General features: G+C 41.5%; 1 protein-coding gene and 1 pseudogene across 1 annotated transcript; both read left to right on the top strand.

The window, feature by feature from the left end:
* Positions 1 to 3,182: 3,182 nt before the first annotated feature.
* Positions 3,183 to 5,032, top strand: LOC121164707 (annotated as a pseudogene).
* A 6,766-nt stretch (positions 5,033 to 11,798) lies between these two features.
* CA3 (carbonic anhydrase 3) lies at positions 11,799 to 22,563 on the top strand. Its single transcript, XM_040995360.1, has 7 exons — positions 11,799 to 11,880; positions 12,666 to 12,863; positions 15,605 to 15,723; positions 17,041 to 17,133; positions 18,195 to 18,257; positions 19,048 to 19,203; positions 21,561 to 22,563. Exons 1-7 carry the CDS (start codon positions 11,847 to 11,849, stop codon positions 21,678 to 21,680), a joined length of 783 nt encoding a protein of 260 aa, XP_040851294.1. The 5' UTR covers positions 11,799 to 11,846; the 3' UTR covers positions 21,681 to 22,563.
* The last annotated feature ends 588 nt before the right edge of the window (positions 22,564 to 23,151 follow it).

Genomic DNA, 23,151 nt, shown 5'->3' with positions numbered 1-23,151 from the left:
GGTGGCAAGTGCTGTGGTAGGTTCACAGTATTTTCAAGGGTTGGTGGATTGGTGGAATCCTTAACTCTTGTTTCTGGGTTCAGTGGAAGAAGAAATGCATATGCAAACGCAGGGGTGCTTCTGGTCACGTGCATGCATGCTCCAGGTATGTGTATAGCTGCAGGGGCTAGATGTAACAACGTGAATAATGGTGAGGATCAGAGATTGGGGAATGGACTGGTCAAGAGCTAGTTCTGCCTAGGCAAAACAAAGCAAGGCAAAAACGAAAACAAAAACAAAACCACCTTTACAGGAACTTGGTGAATTTTCAGGTAATCCATAGCAGCTCCAACGGTTGTTAGTTTCTTCAGTGACAAAAGATGTTGGAAGCAGGCCACTGGGATCCACCATGTGAGCAATGTGCAGACCCTTGGAAATGAAAATATTGATAGGATCCTGGTGACTAATAGTTGTTGTGTTCCCCAAAGTGAGTGCTTCTAGGGGCCTCTGCAGGATCATGATGCCTGCCATCAGGCAGCTGAGACCGATAACCTTGTCCCTCTTCACCAATGCTAGCTGTGTCCAGAACTCTTAGTTATTTTGATCGCCACAGCATTCTGGATAAAGTAAAACCAAAGCCATCCAAAAAGCTAGGGGACTTGATCATGCATGTTGCTCTCATTTCTCCTTCTGGAATGAACTTCATGGGTTTAACAGGCCAGTCTGGGAGGGGGAGTGAGAGGGATGAGACAATATAGATGGAACTAAACTATCGCAGGCTGTAGAGCGGAATTGACCCAATCATTTAATAGATGCACTTCTGAACTGTGATGACTTCAGATTTGTAGAGTAGAACATAGTGACCTCAGACATTGGCTGATTGACAAAAAAAGATTGAAGATTTGTGCTAAGATCTGGGACATGCCATTTCTTTGTATCAATAGCAAAATTCAAACATGATATGTTCGAACAAAGTCATATTGCATTTATGAAATTCTTATAATTCAGATTTCTATGTAACTAAAATCTTACACTACCAAAATTTCCTCTTTATCCTCGTGAAAAGAACATTAGAAATCCTCACATAGCAAGTGGGAATGAACAACTCTTTGTAATTTATCATTTCCAAGGAGAGATCCTCCTTAATTTTTCTCAAAGATGTGTGCTTAAAAACAGTCAAGATTAGTCTTTCACAAACCATTTCATTAATGTGGATGTGTGAAGAAGCAGCTGTTCCTGAATCATAACCATGAATCCATGTTTTTTTTTTTTTAATTATTGGCCAATTTTGAAATTACACCTTTCTTAAAGTTGTGCTATGGGGAAAGCCTGTACAGTAACAGGCAGACAGGCAGCCATTTATTTCTCTCATCACCCTGTCCCAGACAAGACGGTGTTGTTATTGCAATCTGAGTCCTCAACCCCAGTCAGCAATGCCTGCTACTCCTGTCAGATATCAACGTGGGAAGTTTGCGACTTAGGCCGAAGATGAAAAGCTCTGACCAACTGCTCTTCTCAGGCTCAGTTCTGATCCTCATATGAAGGGAGGGAAGGGGGGAGGTGGAGAGAGAGGGAGAGCGAGGAAGAGAGAGCGAGAGAGAGAGAGAGAGAGAGCGAGAATATCTTAGAAAAGTCAATGTGAATCCTAAGACAACAGTTGGCAAAGAATGCAGCCCTGTTGATTTTGGAAGAGCCGTGCACATTGATCTGGCTGAGAGTAAGTCATTCATTTGTGTGCTTCCCCAGCACAGACAGGAGGAGGGTTCATCCATCTTATTTGAAAGGAAATTTCTCTGGGTGAATTGTTTTATTTTTCTACCCTGGCACCTTCACAACAAAAGAAGTTCTTTAATGTCAATAATAAATGATGGCTTCTGTGTGTGAAACTAAAAACCAACACTTTGGTCAGAAGAGCCACCCCTGAGGATTCTAACAGTACAAAGGGATAAACTGTTCTCGGGTGAATGCCAGTTGAAACTCTGAGTTTAACGAGGGATCAGTGGAGGAGGTGCAGGACAGGTCTTCAAGCAGGAGCAGGCACTGTTAGCCCTTGCCTCGTATCGTCCCCCGTGTGATCCACACATTCTCACTGGTTCTCGCCTGTACTTCTGTTTTTCTGAAGATTTATTTCTTTTTATTTGAACGGCAGGGTTACAGAGAACTGATGGAAACACAGAAACTGCCTGAGTCTCCCACAAATGTGCAGGATCCTACTCACCTGGGGCGTCCTCTGCGTCTTTCCCAACATGTGAGCAGGGAGGTGTACCAGAAGTGGATCAACAGGGATTGGAATTGGTGCCCAGACGTGATGCTGGTGCTGCAAACGAAGGCTTAACCTACTAGGCAATGGCACTGGGCCCCAGATGGAAGCGTTCTTATGCCTGAAGAAATACATTTTTCAAAATTTCCTCTTTGTTGAGATTTATAAATACTACTAACGAACAATGAGGTGATATGCTCTAAAGATTGAGACATGAAATGTCTTGATTACTATGAAGAAGTTTATCTTTTTCAAAAATTCAAATTATTCTTACATGCCCTTGCACAAGTACTTTCCATTTAGTTATACCTTTGCAATAAGATACTCTGAAATTTGAAGACTATCAAAATAACTCTGGAATGTCTTAGGTCATATTGTGTTTCAAGGCTAAAATATATAGTGGATGTTCTAATATAGTATACTTAGTGTTGATTCTAAAATTCTGGTTTTTTTTTTTTTTTTTAATTCACCTGATACTTCTGATGTATGAAGAAAACCACATTTTATCCACAGTTAAAGCAGAAATGAAATTATAATTCCAAAAATCTTAAATCTACTTAGCTTTATGAAAATGTTGACCTGAGCCCATAACAAAATTTATTTGTTGTGAATATTTATATTGTCAACATTTATATTGATCTCTTTCAACTTAGTCTTACAGGACTTCATATTGGACTTTCATGTTGCATGGCACTTTTTACTATGTCTTTTTCACGGAAACTGTTGAAATAATATTTCAAACAGGATATTTTAAAATTGTTTCTTAAAAGAGCTTGTGTTAGAACTAAGTGAATGTTTATCTCAGTGTATGAATTAGTTCTCAAATTGGAATTTCTCTTTCCTCATTCCCTGTTCCTCTCCCATGAGTGCTGTTTCTCTCATCATCCTGTCCCAGACAAGGCGGTGTTGTCTTTGCAATCTGAGTCTTAAGTCCCAGTCAGCGATGCCTGCTACTCCTCCTGTCATGTATCAATGTGGGAAATTTGTGACTTAGGCCAAATATGAAAAGCTCTGACCAACTGCTCAATTTACCCATTGAAAAATAGTCACCTCATCGACCAAGGAATCTCACATAAATGCTTTCAATAATTGCATTTTCCGTTACAGTGGTACTTTTGAACAAAGAAATTCTCTGGATTGAGCAATCTATTGAGAGACTTATCACTAGTTTTATATTATTTAAAGACTAAACAAAGAGTTGTATAGCAATATATTTGTAAGATTTCAGTTGACAGACAAACTTAGAAGAGTAAAAAATAGTATACTGATTTTACTGATAAAATTTTGAAAATGGTTCACCTCATTATATCAAAGTTTTTAACCATTAAAAACAATTATATTTTTTAATTTACCTGTTTTAAATAAGTAAGATTTCAGTGTGGTACATTATTTAATTGAAAGATTTCCATTAGTCTTGATTACTAAAATAAAGAAGTAATGACATTAAAGGCTAAGAAATTTTAAACAATAAAAAAAAACCTAAAACATGCATCTATTTTACAGCTGTATCATTTGGGAATTTGATGAAAAGCGATCTCCAATTTTTCAATAAATATTTTTAATTTTTAAAAAATTTTTATTGGAAAGGCAGATATACGGAGAGGAGGAGAGACAGAGAGGAAGGTTTTCCGTACCAAGATTTACTCCTCAAGGCTGGAGCTGAGTTGATCCACAGCCAGAATCCAGAGCTTCTTCTGGGTCTCCCATGTCTCCCATGTGGGTGCAGGGTCCCAAGGCTTTGGATCACTCTCTACTGCTTCCCCAGGCCACAAGCAGGGCGCTGGATGGGAAGCAGGGCAACTGGGATTAGAACCGGCCACCATATGGAATCCCAGCCCGTGCAAGACAAAGACTTTAGCTGGTAGCCAACAGTGCCCTAAATAAATCTTTTAAAATAAATCTTTATTTAAAAAATATATATGTTAAAGCAGTGTTAAGCCTTATAGGAATTACAAGATTTTTAGTTCACGGTGCAATGAGTTGCTAATTTTATTAGATTAAGGCACGCTGGGTATGACTGACCATGGATGATATAAAAAGATTAATGCTGCCTCCCGCCGTGGGAAGGATCCATTGGTGATTAGGCTGGGCAGCTCAGAGCAGTTGATGCAAAGCGTGGATGCTGTCTGATCAGATTGTACATCATGCAGGCAGGGTGTGTTCTTGAAGCGACATCTGCAAGTTCGTTTCCGTGCCTTGTGACATCCACAGAAGACAATGGATTATTTACATTAAATGGCACATGAATCTTTGGGGGAAACAAACCACATAGGAATCATGAAAGCATCTTATCATCAGACAGCAGATCGCCTTCCAGCAAATTTCAAAATTATAGAGCAAAAGAAATTAGATGAAAACGAAGGACAGAGAACAGGGCACTAACTCATGTGACAGGAGGAGTCGAAGAGGCCAGGCCAGGCCAGCTTCCGGAAGGCTCTTGGTGCTCTGCAGGCACCCCCTGCCACGTGTGCTTCCCGGAGCCAAGACTCCCAAAAAGGCAGGACAGCTCTGCTGAAGGGGCATTGAAGGAAGAGTCGCCCCCAAAGGGGACGGACCATGTTGCCGGTTAAATCAGTGCCTGCAAAGGTGGACGCGAAGCCCGAGAAGGAAGCTGGCAAGGAGAAGCCATCGGACAAAAAGGTGCAAGCAAAGGGGAAGAGAGGAGGAAAGGGAAAACAGGCGGAGTTGGCCAATCAGGAAATTAAAGACTTGCCCTCGGAAAACCGAGACACTAAGAAGGAGGAGCGTCCCGCCTCTGCTGAAGCAGAAGAGAAAGAAGTCAAGTCTAATTAATACCTTACACTGTGTCTTATCAGTGGTCCCTCTCTCCCTTCTTGTGCAATGCAGGAGAATATATTTATCAGCTATTTTGTAAATGCAAGCTTTTTGATAGCTCTAGAAATATTTTTAAGAAGAAGAAGGGAAAATCACCTCATCCCATTTCTTAAATGTAAATGACTTTTTAAAGAGGTGAAATCATTTACTGGTTGTTGATATTTTTTGTACAACCAGAAAATAGTAGGATATTGAATTGGGGGGATGGGCTCTGACTGGGTGTCAGCTTCACATTCCAGAGGTGGGTGGTTTTATGTTGTACAACACAATGTATACTGAGTGGCAATTTCGAGTCACGGTTGTGCATTTCATCTATCTTTGGAATTTTCAGTTACTTCTTCCATGATTGGTCAGTAAAGCTGCTTCCTGTTGCAAACTACTCCTTGTTGCTCTGTCAGAACTGTGTGTAGTGTGCAACATCTTTGATTGTGGTAGTCCAGGTTTCCTAATAGTTTTGGCTAACAAGCTGTGAAAGGTTGACGACTTGTATTTGCCATGTATGAGATATACAATCGTGAGTGGGTGGAATTCACGAGACGGCAGCACTGAAGGTACTGGTACTTGGTAGCCTCTTTAGGAAGACTCCAAGTTGGAAGCTGGAAAATGGCTGGAATAACTTAAAAAGGGACAACTCATGGCTTTTTAGACTCTCAGTATATATGTTAGGCATTGTGTCCAAACTGAAATGTCTGTGTATTGATTCTCACACCAATAAAATCTCAAATGTGAACCAAAACACAAAGCAAAAAAAGCACTGACTTGGCTGAGTGCTGAGTAGACTGATTGTGTTTTGATAGGTGCCTGGCATGTATTATCTCTTTTAAGCCTCACAAGAATGCTGTGATGAAGGCAGTATTCTCTTGGGTGAGAGACGCAAGACCAAAAAAACTTTAGGCAAATGGCCACCTACATACTTCTGAAATATGAAAACCGAACAAGCTTGCATTTGTTAAGAATACAAGTAAAAGAAATCAACATATTGAAAATTAAATCTGATCCCAGGAAAAGATATCATAAAGTTTAATTGGTTTTCCTATATTTAAGACACTATGACTGATTTAAAAAATTAATTAATAATTAGTTTATTTGCTTGAGAAACAGAGAAAGAAAAAAGAAAGAGGACATAGAGAGGGCTCCCATCCAAAGGTTCACTCCACAAATGGCCACAACAGCTGCTGTGAGAACAGGCTGAATCCAGGAGTCAGGAATTCAATCCAGGTCCCCACCGGGAGTGGTAGGGATCCCATTACCTGCTGTGTCCCAAGGAAACTGGAATCTGGAGAAGAGCTGAGACTTGTAACCGGGCACCCTGGAACTGACATGACAACTTACCCAGCATCTCAGTTTGTAGGCCAAAAGCCCACCTCCCTATTACTTACTGTACTTTAAGTGAATTTGTATTTAGAAGAAACCAGTTTGAATTTAGGGACCCTAAGGACCAAATCTTATTGTAGAGGTGTCACACTCTCAAAGTGCCCCACTCAGGCACAGACAATGTGTTGCAGGGAGGGACAGCTATCATACAAAACCTCAGGCTGCTGTCCTACAGACCGGCCAGGAATAGCAGCCAAAATCTAAGCTTTGGTCAACGTGACCCACCTGCTGCTGGTGACACATTCAGAAGTAGGCATATCATTTTCCCATTGAATATGATGAGACAAGCCTTAGAGGTGGGGGGAAATAAGTTATTTACAAGAGTGACATAGGTAAATTGGAATTTTAAAATTTTATTAGCCTTTTTTAATGTTTCTATCTCAGAATGTATCCCAAGAAAATAAAATGTAGTACAAAAATAGATGTCTCTATGATATGGGTGGTATTTAAGCAAAATTAAAGAGATGCTGTGAATCCTAATGTGTACTTTATTCTCAGAGGTGAATAAGTAGACTTCCTACTGTTTCTTCTTTTTTAATATGATACAACAGAAACTCTGAATAGTTTCAGTGAGCAGAAGCTTCAAGTTATCTATAATAAAACATAAAAATTTCAGCAAAATATGTTCAACTGATAGCAACTTAGGACTTTGTATTTATAATTAAAAAAAAAAAACCGATTTTTAAAAGTTTCATAGGAAACACAGATTTGCAGAGAAAAGGAGAAACAGAAAGATCTTCCCCCCGCTGGATACTCCCCAAATGGCCACAATGGCTGGAACTGAGCTGATCCGAAAGCAGGAACCAGGAATGTCTTCTGAATCTCCCATGCAGGTGCAGGGTTCTAAGGCTTCGGACCATCCTCTGCGGCTTTCCCAGGCCACAGGCAGGTAGCTGGATGGGAAGCGGGATCACTGGGACAGGCACTGGTGCCCAGTGGGATCCCAGCCATCACAAGGAGAGGATTTAGCCACTCAGCCATCACGCTGCACCCCGCCCCCCTTTTTTTCCTTACAAAGCACCTAGTCTCATGCATTTTGTTAGAACAAGATAAAATTGCACTTTAAAAATTTTTATTCATTTATTTATTTTATGACACAAAGCTGGATGGGAAGTAGAGCAGCCGGGACCTGAATTGGCACCCATATGGAATCCGGGAGGTTACAAGGTAAGGATTTAACCCCTGAACTTTCTTGCCAGGCCCTACATTTGTTATTATTGTTGAAATATTTATTTATTATTTTTTGTTGGAAAGTCAGATTTATGGGGAGGAGAGACAGAGACAAAGATGATTTTCCATAAGTTGGTTCACTCCCCAAGTGGTAACCATGGCTGGAGCCAACCTGATTCGCAGCCAGGAGTCAGGAGCTGTGTCTAGATCCCCTAGGTGGGTGCAGGGTCCCAAATCTTTTGGCCATTCTGTGTTACTTTCCCAGGCCACAACCAGGGAGCTGGATGGAAAGTGGAGTGGCTGAGACATGAACCAGAGACTATATCGGATTCTGGATTTAGCCCCTGAGCCATTGCGCTGGGGCCCACATTTTCAATTCTTAGTTGAAACTTCCATATGATTTCAAGAACTTTATTCACTCACATTTGCTTTCTTGCTTTTTCTCTTCTATGCCTCAATCCCAATACATGTTCTCATTTTAGGAGGAAAATCCTACAAATTGCCCAATGTGTACTGAGAGAAAGTACACATTAGGAAAGAGAAATTCTACATTTTTTGGTAGATTATTTACAGACTAATCGCTGCTAGCTTTTTTTTTTTTTCCCCTCCCTGGCATTACTTTTTTAGTTGGGACCAAACAGTTTTGTTTTTTGAGCAAAGTCCAAAAATTTCAAAATCTTGGACAGAGTGTCTTTGTTTTTCCAACAAAAATTTTAGAAGTTTACACACAAAGATGCTGAGCTAAGTCATTATTCAGAAGATGAACTTGCAACTGAAGTTTTGAAAAACATTTGCAAATAAATTCAATCTTTCTAAAATCTAATTGTTGCCTAAGATTGCATATCACAGTTGTATTGATGTTCTAATTTTTATTCACTTCTTATAAGAAGATACAATGATGATTGGAGGTTGGCACAATAAGTCAACTGGCCAGTCTTCTACCTTGCAGTGCTATTGTCCCATGTGGATGTCGGTTCTTGTCCTGGCTGCTCCATTTCCCATCCAGCTCCCTGCTTGTGGCTTGGGAAAGCAGTGGAGGATGGCCCAAGTTCCTGGGGGTACTGCACCTGCATGGGAGACCTGCAAGAGGCTCCTGGCTTCCAATTGGCTCCTGGCTTTGGCTGATGTGGATATTTGGAGAGTGAGCCAGCAGATGGAAGAAGTTACAGTGATAGGCTGGCATTTTGGGTAGCATGTACCTGGCTGCTTGGGACATTTCTCTCTCAGAATGCCTGCTTTGACACATATAGTCACTTGTCTTCCCAACCGGCTTCTGGAAACGGCAGACTCTAAGAAGCAGTAGTGAAGGATCAAGTGTTTGGATGCCTGCCACTCATGTGAAAGACTCAGGCTTATTGGTAGGTCCCTGACTTCTGCCTGGCGCTGGCCTTGCTGTTTCAAGCATTTGGGGGAATGGTCCAATGAATGGAATATTTTTTCTGTCTTTCCACCTTCCAAGTCAGATGAAAAGAAAGAAAAAAATACAGTTATAGCCATTGTTATTATCTTCTTGCTTTAAAATATTTTTTTTTCTTTCCTTCTTTCTTTCTTTCTTTCTTTCTTTCTTTCTTTCTTTCTTTCTTTCTTTCTTTCTTTCTTTCTTCCTTCCTTCCTTCCTTCCTTCCTTCCTTCCTTCCTTCCTTCCTTCCTTCCTTCCTTTCTTCCTTTCTTTCTTTCTTTCTTTCTTTCTTTCTTTCTTTCTTTCTTTCTTTCTTTCTTTCTTTCTTTCTTTCTTTCTTTCTTCTTTGTCAGACTTACTGAGAGATGCAGAGAGATTCCATCCATTGCTTTACTTCCCAAACAACCCAAATGGCCAGAGCTGAGCCAGTCTGAAGCTGGGAGCCTGGAATTTCTTCAGAATCACCCAAGTAGGTTCAGGGGCACAAAAATTAGAACATCTTGTGCTGCTTTCCCTGGCATATTAGCAAGGAGCTAGATGGGAAGTGGAACAGACAGGGCAGGAACTGCCATCCATACAGGATGCAGGCAGAGCAGGAGACTTAATTCACTATGCCATGCCACTGGCCCTACTAATTCTCATTTTCAAGGTCAAGCATCTAAGGCTATTAAACTCTTCTCTTTCATTAAATTCTACATGCTGTAGAATAATTTGGAATGCAGTGCCATTGTGCACTTTATTTACAAATAACATATTTCAGAACTGTCCTTCTGCTGGCCTGTAGAGCCCAGCAGTTAAGTTGCCTTCTGGGATACCCACCCCTACCCCCATGGGAGTCCTGGGGTTCAAGCCTCAGTTATCATCCTAATTTCAGTTTCCTGCTAATGGACGCCCTGGAAGGGCAAGTGATGGATCAACTGGTGAGACTCCTGGCACAACCTGCGTTGTTTTCCTAGGTCCTAGCTTTGGCCTTCATCTGGAGAGTGGAGAGGCAGGAGGGAGACCCATCTTTGTCATTTCGCTTTCGAAATAAATGAAGGAAAATAAATGACTACTATGCATAGATAGTAATTATATCTATGCAAGATTTCTCCTGATATAAATGCTATTAAATACTTTTTCTGTACTCAAAATAACATGGAGTTTATCAAAACTCAGAGAAACAGTGATTGTAACAGCTAAGTGGATTGAAACAAAACCAAGGTTTACACAAATAACTGCACGATGGATTAGGAAATATAGATTCCTCCATTAGCAAACCAAAGCAATACCCTCTCCCAGGAAGGTAGAAAACCAGCTCAGCCTGCCCACATCTGTGGACTTCATGGTCAAACAGTGAGCTATCTGCACTCTAAGTCTGATTGCATTTGTTCTGCTGTGTTTGCTTGAATTTTCCAAACTGCCTTGGTTCCTAATGCCACATGGCTATTGTGTGGATCAAATAATCCTCTGGTCACAAAAATACTCTGGGGACTGACTCCCTGGCGTCCAGGTTATGAGTGCAGTCAGTCATGCCACATGCCTTCGGGATGAGCTATCTTTGCCATGATGAGAGATTTCCTTTTCAACTTTTGTGATCCGCAGGCACAAAATGCATCAATAAGCGGACAAGTAAGGAAAGATATACTGAAATCTTTTTCAAGATACTACCCAAATCATTCCTTAGTGTCTTAAAACAAAACCAAAAAAAAAAAAAAAACCCAAACAAAACAAAACAAAAAAAAACTTGCTAACTTAAAACAGAAGAAATTCTACAGCGTATTCTTGGAAAATAAGTATCCTCTGCACTACCTTTTCCCTGCGAACCCAAACCAGACATTTAAAGATGCTTTTTCATGTATATATTGCCGCTGACAGTTTCCTGTGGTTCATTGTATTCTTTAAGCGCCCGGTACACCCGCCTTGTTTTTTCCCCACCTCTCAGGTCTTGTACAGTGAGATCATAAGTGAGATTTAATCCACAGCTGCTGTGTGCTGGGGTCCTTCCAAGATTTGAGGGTCCTCTCCACTTTTCATAGGAAATACTATGTCTGTCTCCAATACAGGAACCCAGGCTCCTGGGACACGCATCCTGCCCTGGTGGTCCTGCTCGCCCCAGCGAACCGTCAGGTGGGGAAAAAACACCCACCAGGTCCCTGCCTGGTGCAAGTCCAGGCAAGGAGCAAGCTCCTGAAGGATAATGGGTTTAAAGATTTTGCACTCCTGGCCTCTTACTTTGTAGGTTTTAGCTCTGAGGGTTTTAAGAGCAGCCTGCAAGGGCCAAACTTGGGCAAATGCACGCGCGCCTTCCAACCTGCGTTAACAGATCGTGGCAGAAGAATCAACTCGCAGAAAAGTCCGGAGAGCGCAGCCAGCCCGGACGCCACCGGGGCAGTTAGCTGTTGAGGGAGGCTGCAGGTGTCCCCTCTAGGCACAGCTCTGGTTGGGAGCAATGGTGCCTCTCCCTTAATCACTGCTCCAAGCACATCAGGGAGGAAGGACCCGGCGAAAATCGCCTGCATTTCTGCACTACCGCCCGTTAGAAAGCTATGCGGCTCTCGGAGGGGGAAACCAAAGGGCCGGGAGCCAGGTTTCCAGGGAGGGGAGGGGCGAGCACTGGTGCGGGTCCGGGGGCCACCTCCATCCTGCTCACCCCAACAGCTGTCCAGCTTTTGGAATTCGTTGGCTTCCCCATATCACCACGGTCCAGTTTAGCCCCCTGCCCCACCCTCGCTGCCCTAATAAGGCCATGCAGGGTGCAGGGGACCAGTATAAAAGGCGCGGGCTCGCGACCAGTCTGCACGACGCCCTGGGAGAGCTCGCAGGAGCAGTCCGCCGCCGGAAAAGATCATGTCCAAGGATTGGGGCTACGCCGACCACAACGGTGAGTGCAGGCAGGGCTGCAGCACAGGAGCCGCTCCCCAGGTTCAGAAGCCGCAGCACCAGACAGTGCCCTGGGAACCTTAGTGCAGGATTCTGAGCTCTTTCCAGGAGCAGAGGGCTGCTGGGCTCTTTTCTTCCTCTCCCTCTTTGAGGTGATGCTTCCCACGGAAGAATCTGATCTCGTAAGTTCATATTGCTTTGCGGCTGACTGAGAAGTCCCACCACTGAGGTTCAGGTCTGAGAGTCTCTGATGCTGTTGATACCATGCAAGCACTTTACCTCTGTGAGCTTGGTGCTGGTGTTGATTCTCTGTTCTACCTATGCCTCTGCATTGCCATCCACAGGAAAAGGAATATGAGGGTACTCTGAAACCCCCAAAGTGATGCCCAATATACAATCAGTGTTACATTATTCCACTTGTTTGATACAAGATGATATTGGCAAAACTGTGATTTAGTGCATTTTAGAAAATAAGCCTTTGAAGCTGTGTTCTTGAGTAACTAACTAGAGGTTAAATACAGCCTCTAGAATCATCGTTCACAAAACTGCCTACAGGTGTTAAATGATTTTTTTAAGGCCTAATCTGAAGCCTAAGATGTCCTTGTAGTCGAGGTTTAATTTTCTGCATATTTTAATGGCTTAGTCAATTAAATAAAATAATAAAAAATAATAAAAATAAATAAAAATAAAGGCTTTGGGTTCTGTTGCCAAGAAAAAAAAAAAAAAGAAAAAAAAAAGAAAAAGAAAAAGAAACAAACAGTAAAACTCCTGAACTGTATTTCCTAGGTCCAGATCACTGGCATGAATCTTTCCCCAATGCAAAAGGAGATAACCAGTCACCCATTGAGCTGCATACCAAAGACATCAGGCACGACCCCAACTTGCTGCCATGGTCAGCATCTTATGATCCAGGCTCTGCCAAGACCATCCTGAATAATGGGAAGACCTGCCGAGTTGTATTTGATGATACTTATGATAGATCAAGTAAGTAACACACTTAGCTGGGAACACATGGATGCTTCCAGGGTCTGTGCTGCCGAAATGTCCCATGATATGAATAGCAGAATTGGTGGGAAGAGAGAGCACCTCATCACTGAACACTGAGGTGTCCTTTGATTTTGTTTTTGCTTGTAAAGAATTGTATTTATGTTTTGAAAAGGAGCTCCCAACTCCGATCTCTCTGTAGTTGCAAAATGGCATAATGTCCAGTTAAGAGGTGTCAATCAAGCCCTGAAATGGAGCTTGAGGGGGCAGTGAAATCAATGAATCCCAACCAGCATTCTTCAGATGCTGAGGTCTCTCTTGTACTCCTTGACCATGACCCCAGCTCCCAAGTTTTCAGAGATTCCATTCTACAAAGCAAGGATTATAACAAAGAAACAACATAGGCATTTTCCTTCTCTCTGGTAGCTGGAAGGGGGCCAATTCAGGGGAGAGAATAGGGCCATTTTATTTGCAAAGATAGCTTGCCTTCTTGCTTCAGTAGGGTTCATCTGATGGAGGGATTGGGTCCATGTTTTTGAAGTACCTGACAATTTCTTCTTGAAGGCTATATGTGTGTGCATGTGAGTGTGAAACTGGAGAAAGCATGGAAAAACAGCTTCACCTATCCAAGTGAGCAAATCACAAAGGAAAAGATAGTAAATCAGAAATGCTTTGTTATACTGCAATCAAATAATCTTCCTTTAATACTTTGCTGTTTAATGTATAATAACTAAATTTTTATAACATTTCTAATAAATTTAAAACTATTCTTATTGAGTTATATAAATGAATATTCTCAGTGACGTAATAAGCAGTAAGAGTCACAACTCCTCTTGACCAGGCTGCTTTAAGCCATAAAATAGAAAGTTACTTTTATTAGTTACCTCATGTTGCTATTTTTTGCTTTTGCCCCCTCATTTTAAGTCAAGTTACATTTTGAGGTAGCAATAGTGAAGTTAAGCACATCTCTTAGGTTGAACTGTATGAAAACAGCATTTTTGTTAGCAAAACTAGTTGCAGATTGACAATTTCGCATGGCTCATTCTAACAAATTGGACTCATGTATGGATAGTAACTATCTTGAATAGTCAGGACAAATGTTGGTGAGTCAAACAACTTCATTCCTACATGATCAAGTTCATGCAGGCCTAACATTATTGTGTTAGATCTACACTGTGGTTTCCCTCTGCCATGTAGCACGATTCAATCCTTTCTAAAGTAGTTACTGTCGCAATTCTATTTTGATCTAGCTTGTTTGGCGAAATCTTTTCAATTTTTGGCATAGTTTCCAGTCTTCTCTGGAAGATCTCTGAACCTTTGAGTCATTTCTCAGGTTCAGACCAACTTAAATGACCCATTGAATATTTATACCAGCCCAGAGTGATACCACTGAGAATTTTCTAGTTTAACAGTCTGTGTTGATGGATTCCTTAGAAATTGCTAAGGATTCTAATTAATCTGGTTGAAAGAGCACAGTCTAATTTAGACATGAATGAAAGCTCTTATAATCTTAACAAAAAGTATAATAGAAATATGATAGGAGAGGTTGACTGTGTTATAAGGTGCTGGTTCAAGTCTCAATTACTCCGCTTCCGATCCAGCTCTCTTAGACCTGTGAAAGAGCAGAAGAGGGCCCAGGCACTTGGGTCCCTACATGGGTCATCCACAAGAAGCTCTTGGTTCCTGGCTTCTGATTGGCCCATCTAAGGTCATTGTGGCCATTTGGGAATAAACCAGTAGATGGAAAATTTCTTTCTCTCCTGCCTTTCCTTCTCTTTCTGTCACTCTGATCTAAAAAAAGAAAGAGGCAAAGAGAGAAGGAAGAAGGGAAGGAAGGGAAGAAAGAAAGGAAGGAAGGAAAGGAGAGAGAGAAGAAGAAGACAAGAAGACACGAGGCAGGAGTTCACATTTGCCTAGTGATCACTCTGTGCACTGTGAGAGCTCTGGTGGAGTGCTTAATCTCATTTAATCTTCACAGCAGCTCTGAAGTTTGGTATTATTATCACTACCTTAGAGATGCAAAAATGGGTTCAGAGAGGTTAAGCAACTTGATTGAGACCACATGACTGCTAACCATGTTTGGAACCTTAATTTGACTAGCTTTCAGCTGTTTTGTTCTTTCCTCTGTTCCACAGTATTGAGCTGATTTTTGGTGATATGTATCATTTTTCCCAATCTATTATTTTTATTTTCATGAGTTTTAATTTTGAAAATAATAAAATTATTAAACAAAACAAGAAATAAAGGTGAGTGGGAGTTCAATTTAGTGGATAGGTGCTCAAATTTCCTCTCAAATGCTCAAATCTCACCTTGGGGTTCCTGCACCTACCTCCTGACTTAGGTTCCTGTTAGTGCAAACTCCAAGAGTCAATAGTGATAGCCCCAAGTAATTGGGTTTCTGCCATAACACACAGAAAGCCTGGTTGCGTGTCCAGGTCCCAGTTTGGCCCCTGGCCAGCTCTGGCCGTTGTAAGCATTAGGGGAGTGAATCAGCTGATGGGAACCTCCTATCGGTCTCTGATGTGTCTATCCTTGCCTTTCTTCCTCACTAATAAAATACAGAAAAAGAAAATAACTTTTTGCCCCAACTTCATTTTGTGGGGAGTCCAGTGTTTGTTCTTGTCCACCCTCATGACTGCCCCCTTTGGTCCATCACATGTTAGCGTTAAGAACACTTGTTTAAAGCAGGGTTTCCTGATAGAAGCGTGAGCTGACCGCTGACCAGGTTTTCTGAATTGCAGTGCTGAGAGGTGGTCCTCTTTCTGGGCCCTACCGCCTTCGCCAGTTCCATCTCCACTGGGGCTCCTCGGATGATCACGGCTCTGAGCACACTGTGGATGGAGTGAAGTATGCAGCTGAGGTAGGAAGAACTATGGTAATGAACTCTGAGACTCACAAAAGGAAAAATAAAATGTTGTTAGTTTAAACTTTGTGAACATTTCTGTATTGAAGCACCCCAGCATTCTGGTCTAGATGGTTAAAAGGACACAGATAATACCACATGTGAAGACTTTCAAGATTATCATCAGAAATTGGATAACTGTAGCACATAGCAAAAAAAAAAAAAGTCTAATGTCCTAAATGGAACCAGGATAATAAGGATAGCTAACATGTATTAACTCACTTGGCCATCTTAGCAACCCTGAGGTAGATTATGGATAAGGAAACTGAAGACACAGGGAAAGCTACACAGCAAATTGTCACAACTGATGAGTGCTAAGCTTCGTGCTGTTGCATGCAGACCAACCCCAAGGTTCATCATCTGTCTCAGAGCTCCAGGCTGCCTCTTCATAAGGATAAAGTGACTTGGAAATAGCTTTTAGTAGCTGTAATATTCATGTTCTCATCTCTTAATAAATGGTGTGCATCTACAGATATATTTATCTAATTGTGTATAAACACAATTCTCTGTCTCACTTAACTCATTAAAGAAAAGCATCCTTTGTAACTCCAATCAACTCACAAAGGAGTTAAGCTTCCAGACATCCTTTCTGTACGGTTATGCTTGTATGTGCTGACTGTTGCTCATGGAGGTGAGGATCAGTTCATTTTTCCTGCCTCACTTTTTGCTGAGGGAAGGCTGTGGTCAACATAGAGGCTGTGAAAAGGCACATGTGGACACTATCCTAAGATGAAACATTAGGTAACTTAATTGTTGGTTACACTCATCTCTAGGTAACTAAGTTGTTTCTATGTGATCATTACATTTCTCTAAACCAATCTGAAGAGCCAGTGGTAGGATAAATTCATTATTGAGAATGCCTCCTAGGTATCTTTCTTCTTAAACAAGAAATGATTAATGTATTTCTTTCTAAAGTTGGCAAGGTTTCCTGCTTGATATTTGTATATGAAATTGTCTCACACTTTTGACTTTGAATAAAATATTTTTAATTGCTGAAAATTATATTCTCTTGCCATTCTTTGTAACTCAGTATGAGAAACATGATTAACTTAGCCGATGTTCATGTTCTAAATTAAGACAAGGTTGCTCCTGGGTTCCAGAGTACAGGATAAAATGAGGGAGATAGAGGCTTACACTTTTATTTGAACTACTAACAATGTACCAAAATATTGCATGTTGGTGCTGTAATTTTGTCATTTTCTGGCAACTTCAGTCAGCATAATTATTGTGTTTACTATAGACTCTCTTATACATACCTGTGTTTTGTGGTTGTAGCTTCATTTGGTTCACTGGAATCCAAAGTATAACACTTACGGAGAAGCTCTGAGGCAGCCTGATGGAATCGCTGTCGTTGGTGTTTTTCTGAAGGTGAGGTAAAAGCGGGAACTTTTATTTCTTTCAAAAGTTAATTCCTGCAGAGTGCTCCTGGTAGCGTAATTTTCATTCCCTTCTTTTGTTTACTATAGGGGTTGGATCTTTTTCTCTTTAATGTCTTTTTTATTACTTATGCAGCTAATCTATTTCTTCTACAATCATCTCAAAATGTTTTTGCTTCCTCTGAAAGAATCCCTTTTGTTATTCTCTAGCACCCCTAGTTCTGGCAATGTGGGGTGTGTGTGTGTGTGTGTGTGTGTGTAGCAGGGATGGAGAATGGAGAAGCTGGGGCACAGCTGGGTGCAGCTCAGTATGGTGGTGCTGAGGACGAGGGAGGCATGTGCTCTCTCTCATCTCTCACTTCTGCATTGCAATTGCACTGGAAACAAGAAAGCCAGTGTCGGGAACCTCCGTGGTGCCAAGTCCCTGGCTAGACACCCCCTTGGCTTGAAGTGGCCACACCCACATGATCCCAGGCTAAGATAGCACATGGAATGTGTGTGTTGTTGAGCCAGCCCTGGTTTAAGGAGGACTTAGCGTCATTAACACATGAGTTTGGTGGTAACCTAATCTAGATTTTAAGCCAGAGGTGAAAATCTGGCTTCTTTCTTTTTGAATGACCTAATTTGTTCTGTGTTCTGAATTCACTGGGTCGTTTTCAGTGCTCCACCACAACACAATGGGAGCTAAAATGGGTCCAAGAGGAAAGTTAATGAGTTTATTTTTGTATCCATAGGGTTCATCCTAGCTATAATTCTTTTTAAAAGTGGAGTGGCTTTATGGAGAAGGTCAAGGATCTAGTACTGGCTCAACATGTTATTTTGTGGTTTTTGTGCTCAGAGACTTGGATTCCAAGTTTAGAACAGAAAAATACAGACTCTAAAATCTTCAGGGCATGGGGGAAGAAAAACTTTATGTTTCTGCTTAGTATAAGATATTCAGGCAGATTCATAAACACTAATTACAGAGAGATCAATATCAATTTTAGGATAGTTATAAATTATAAAGAAAGACAAAATACCAGGCTTGGACTTCCTTTTTCTATTTTCTTACAGATAGGACGTGAGAAGGGGCCGTTTCAGATTTTCCTTGATGCACTAGACAAAATTAAGACAAAGGTGAGAAGAAATGATTGTTTCAAATATATGTTATTTCACCTAAAATCTGTTTCTAAGTGTTTCTAAGTTTGATCAATTATTGTATATAAATATATGTATATAGTAATGATTACAGTTTCAGTGGAAATTAAAAATACAACTGTCTATTTAATTATCCCAGTGTCTCTACCAAATAATTCCTTTCTCAACAAGTGAATGGAAATCAAAGATGCTTACTGGCTATTTCTTCCTCTCAAACACCCCCCTCCCACACACACACACACACACACATTCCACATGCAAACACACACACAATCACAGAAGTAGCATGGTGAGCTAGGCTTTTGAATCCTGGTGTTACTCTTCCTGGGGAGCACTAACACACCTTAAAATCTTAAAAGTAGACTCATCGAAGTAACAGACATTTTGGGGACTGTTCTAAGCCGCACCATTAAGTTTTGCCAAAGGCAAAAAACAATATTTCGAGTACAACAAAAATGTGATAATGGATTTTTTGTTCTTGAGAATAAGACATTAATTTATACGTAATAGTTTTGTTAATTATCAGATGCAGAGTAAGTTTCTCCTTCTTCTTGAGAAGTGATAAAATTGCAATCTACACACAACTAACAAGGAATAAAATACTACAGTGATTATGCCAAAAAAGTCAAACCAGCTTAGTCTCTTTACTACTGATTTCGGAAAGGCCTGATAAATAGTTCTGATCTTTCTATGACACAATGAAAATGATGAAACATTTGGTGAGTTTGGCTGTGTCAGCTCATCACACTGGCACCCTGCTTTTTCCCAGGGCAAGGAAGCACCCTTCACACACTTCGACCCCTCCTGCCTGTTCCCTGCTTGTCGGGACTACTGGACCTACCGCGGCTCCTTCACCACGCCACCCTGCGAGGAGTGCATTGTGTGGCTGCTGTTGAAGGAGCCCGTCACTGTGAGCTCAGACCAGGTGAGCATGTAACACCCGGCACCCAGAGCACTACCTGAGAGATGTAGATGTGATGTGGAAAATAGCAGCTCAGAGGTCCATTGCCAAAGGGCTCCACACTTGCCTTCCAGGGATAATCACAAATGCAAATTGTTTAGAGATGGTTGTGAAACAGAATGGACTCTAAGAGGTCTACTCTCTAAGCACTTGAGGCATTATACTATTAAGAGTGAAACTTGAAACTTTTGCATTTGAATGTCTCCTAACATTGAGTTCTGATGTGAAGAAGAGATAAGTAGAAGCCTTAAAGGAGAATGGCTTGAATGGAAGGGATTTAACACTGGAGTGTGTTGCATGCTATTCCACCAGTTTTATAGATAGATATATTGTAACTGAGAAGGTGAATCGTAGCTCTGATGTGCCTGCTGGAGATAATCCCTGGCCTCTCAGTCCTCCTTTAGTGTCTTAGCAACTTTTAGTAAAGAGGCTTTCAACGAAAACCATTGAGGAAAATGTGACAGAAACATGGAGAAAAACAGATCAAAGTGAGTCCAGAGCATAGGAACTCATAGGCTAGAACATGATAGCAGTTTGCCAATATGCCTCTCTTGCTTAAGGTGCTGGTTTCCATGCCCTTGCCAATTGTACACTCCAGTATATATGATACATTTATTAAAAGGTCAGATCTAATGATCTTGCTCATTGGTATAGATATTCTGAACGAGGCATGAGTTTTTCCTAAAAAGAAACATCAAAAGCCCATCTATATAGAAACATAATGGTATTTGAGGAAAGTTCTCATTTGTTTTTTTTTTTTTTTTTTTTTAAGATTTATTTTTATTATTTTTTCATTGGAAAGGCGGATATACAGAGAGGAGAGACAGAGAGGAAGATCTTCCGTCCGATGATTCACTCCCCAAGTGAGCGCAACGGGCCGATACTATGCCAATCCGAAGCCAGGAGCCTCCTCCGGGTCTCCCACGCGGGTGCAGGGTCCCAAAGCTTTGGGCCGTCCTCGACTGCTTTCCCGGGCCACAGGCAGGGAGCTGGAAGGGAAGTGGGGCTGCCGGGATTAGAACCAGCGCCCATATGGGATCCCAGGCGTGCTAGGCGAGGACCTTTAACCGCTTGCGCCACCGCGCCGGGCCCTCTCATTTGTTTTTAAAGTTAAACTGTGGATGACTCTAATTTTTTTCTACTTTTAAAATTAATAACTGCATATGAATACAATGAAGGACTACCAAACTCTTTTTAACATTTCTAAAATTTAATTCTTTGATTTATTTGCAAGGCAGAGGTAGATCTTGAGTGAGAGTGATGGCTCACTCGCCCAGCACCTTCAACTATTGGGGCTGCGTTAGGCTTAAGCAAGAGAACAGAAACTCGGTGTTCTGTGTGAATGGCAGAAACCCAGCCCATGCAGCTAGCACTGATACCTTCTGGCATGTGCATTAGCAGTAACCTGGACTCAGATGTGGCACTGGGAGCTTGAACTCCAGTACAGGATGTCACAGCTCCAAGAGACATCTTAACGTTACCCTATGCACCAACCCCAGATTATTCTCCATTGCCCTGAAATGTTAATATTGTCATGCCCTCCAACAACAGGTGTAGATTTCAGGGCTAATGCTTGGCACAGTGAGTTATTCCACAGTTTGAATCGCTGATATCACATATGAGCCATTATTTCAAGTCCTGGTTGCTCCATATTTGATCTACCTTCCTGCTGATGTACTTGGGAAAGCAGTGGAGTTAGCCCAAGTGCTTGGAACCCTGTACCCACACGGGAGACCTGGAAGCTCTTGGATCCTGGCTTTGGTCTAGTCTTAACCATTGTGGTCATTTGGGAAGTGAATCAGCTGGTAGAAGATTCTCTCTCACTCTCTGACTCTGTAATTCAACCTTTCTTTCTTTTTTTTTTTTTTCTGTAAGATTTATTTATTTATTGGAAAGTCAGATATACAGAGAGGAGGAGAGACAGAGAGGAAGATCTTCCATCCAATGATCCACTCCCCAAGTGAGTGCAGCAGCCGATGCTACGCCGGTCCGAAGCCAGAATCCAGGAACCTCTTCCGGGTATCCCACATAGGTGCAGGGTCCCAAAGCCTTGGGCCGGCCTCAACTGGTTTCCCAGGCCACAAGCAGGGAGCTGGATGGGAAGTGGAGCTGCCGGGATTAGAACCGGTGCCCATATGGGATCCCTGGGGCGCGTTCAAGGCGAGGATTTTTTTTAGCCGCTAGGCCATGATGCCGGGCTCCAGAGACAGGTTTTGTGGTTAGGTTGCCTTGCTGAGGAAGCTGGTGATTTCTGATACTGCTGCATCCTGTGCCCACGTGGTATGAGTGTCTTGCTGACGGTCTGTGCCTGCCCCCTGCAGATTGCCAAGCTGCGGAGCCTTCTCTCCAGTGCTGAGAACGAACCCCCAGTGCCCCTGGTGAGGAACTGGCGTCCCCCACAGCCCATCAAAGGCAGAGTGGTGCGAGCCTCTTTCAAGTGAGGCCTCTGGAGCTTGCCCTCTTCAGGATGGGAACCCTGCTGTTGGCGAGCGTGGTGCCTTGTCTCCTGGTGCTTCCTCGTCCAAGTCTATTTCATTTCTCTCCCTGAGCAAGAAATGAATGTGGAAAATGTAGTCACCAAGAAACCAAAGTTACTTTTGAGAAGCTCAGATGTAAAACCACAGATTTCACTTTTGACCTTTGTAATAGTCACCTTTCCTTTAAAAGTACCATTTCTGGTAAGGTTTTGAAGAAGAAACAAATGGGAGTGTATATATGCGTGTGTATGTGTGTGTATGCATATACATACATACAAATATATAAAGGTTACTGGGCATCATTTTTTGATTATCTTAATTTTTGCAAATGTTCAGTTTTCCTATTTTCATATTATAACATATCTATTCTCAAGCAATAATGAGTAATTCTATATTAGATAGGAATAGATTTGTATGAAGATTTTATAGCAAGTTACCATAGATGAGAAACTAAAAATAATTGTGGATACCACACACGATGGACCTTGTGTTATTTAAGAAGGAAATCATATCTATTGAAAATTTAGCTACTAAGATTTCCTAGTTTTGATTTTCAAGAAAGAAAAATAACAATAATTTTATAAATCTTGGTCCTGAATTTTAATTTCTTCTTCATAAAGTTTGTTGACTCTGTCTTAGTAATTTTTTTTCCCTGAAGGAGGGCCATTTGTTTTTTAAATGTTACCACTTTTATCTTTGCATGCCTATAAAAGTTTTAAAAACCTGCCTGTGAAATCTTTTCAATTCAAGGCTGGGATCATTGCTTCCTAAAACATGGAGTGAATGACGGCACTTGAAGGAAAAGCAGTTGTTCTGATCCAAACCCCAATAAAGACATGGATGCAAAAAGTTGGGTGCTGTGCTTCCTAATGAAAAAGCATTGTAACTGCAAACATGAGGCAGAACTGAGAACGGATTTTGCATGTTAATTTTGATAACTAAAGAGTGGCAGTAAGAGACTCAGGTTCTAGGGTTAAATGCTACATTCTTTAAGAAGGGACTCCGACAATTAGTGAATGCTGGCTGATGGACTTGCAGGCAAGAACAAGTGTGTGAGATCATGAATCTCAGAGTATGAAGCAGTTTTCAGAGACCTTTGAGTTGGCTTAGGTTGTGAGGTTTAGCATACTATCATGGACGCTAATTTGAGATACAAAATCTTGTAAGATGGTAAGCTTTTATATCCCTCTGTACGTAGGATGACATTGGCCTAACACTGTGAAAGTCCATTTATTCTGTGTTTAGACCTTTAAGACATTGAATGTTTGTTGCTGTTGTTTAATTTTGCAGTCAGTAGCTTTGGTATTCCTTTCATCCCTTCATTGGTCAACATGGTAACGTAGTTCAGAAAATGGTAGCAATAACTTACGATTTCAGAGGAATGAAAACAGTGCTGGGTGTGGAGAGTCCTGAGGTACTGGAAGTTGACTCATGT

Source organism: Ochotona curzoniae, unplaced genomic scaffold (genome assembly GCF_017591425.1).
Source record: "Ochotona curzoniae isolate NIBS_2020 unplaced genomic scaffold, NIBS_Ocur_1.0 contig_1071, whole genome shotgun sequence".
Taxonomy (NCBI): Eukaryota; Metazoa; Chordata; class Mammalia; order Lagomorpha; family Ochotonidae; genus Ochotona; species Ochotona curzoniae.
This window is presented reverse-complemented; position numbering and strand designations above follow the sequence as displayed.

Excerpts from the sequence above, each read along its gene's own strand:
- CA3 (XM_040995360.1), top strand. The coding sequence starts at position 11,847 with ATGTCCAAGGATTGGGGCTACGCCGACCACAACG. Across the intron at positions 17,134-18,194 it reads TCGTTGGTGTTTTTCTGAAG|ATAGGACGTGAGAAGGGGCC; the intron begins GTGAGGTAAAAG and ends ATTTTCTTACAG. Across the intron at positions 19,204-21,560 it reads TCACTGTGAGCTCAGACCAG|ATTGCCAAGCTGCGGAGCCT; the intron begins GTGAGCATGTAA and ends TGCCCCCTGCAG.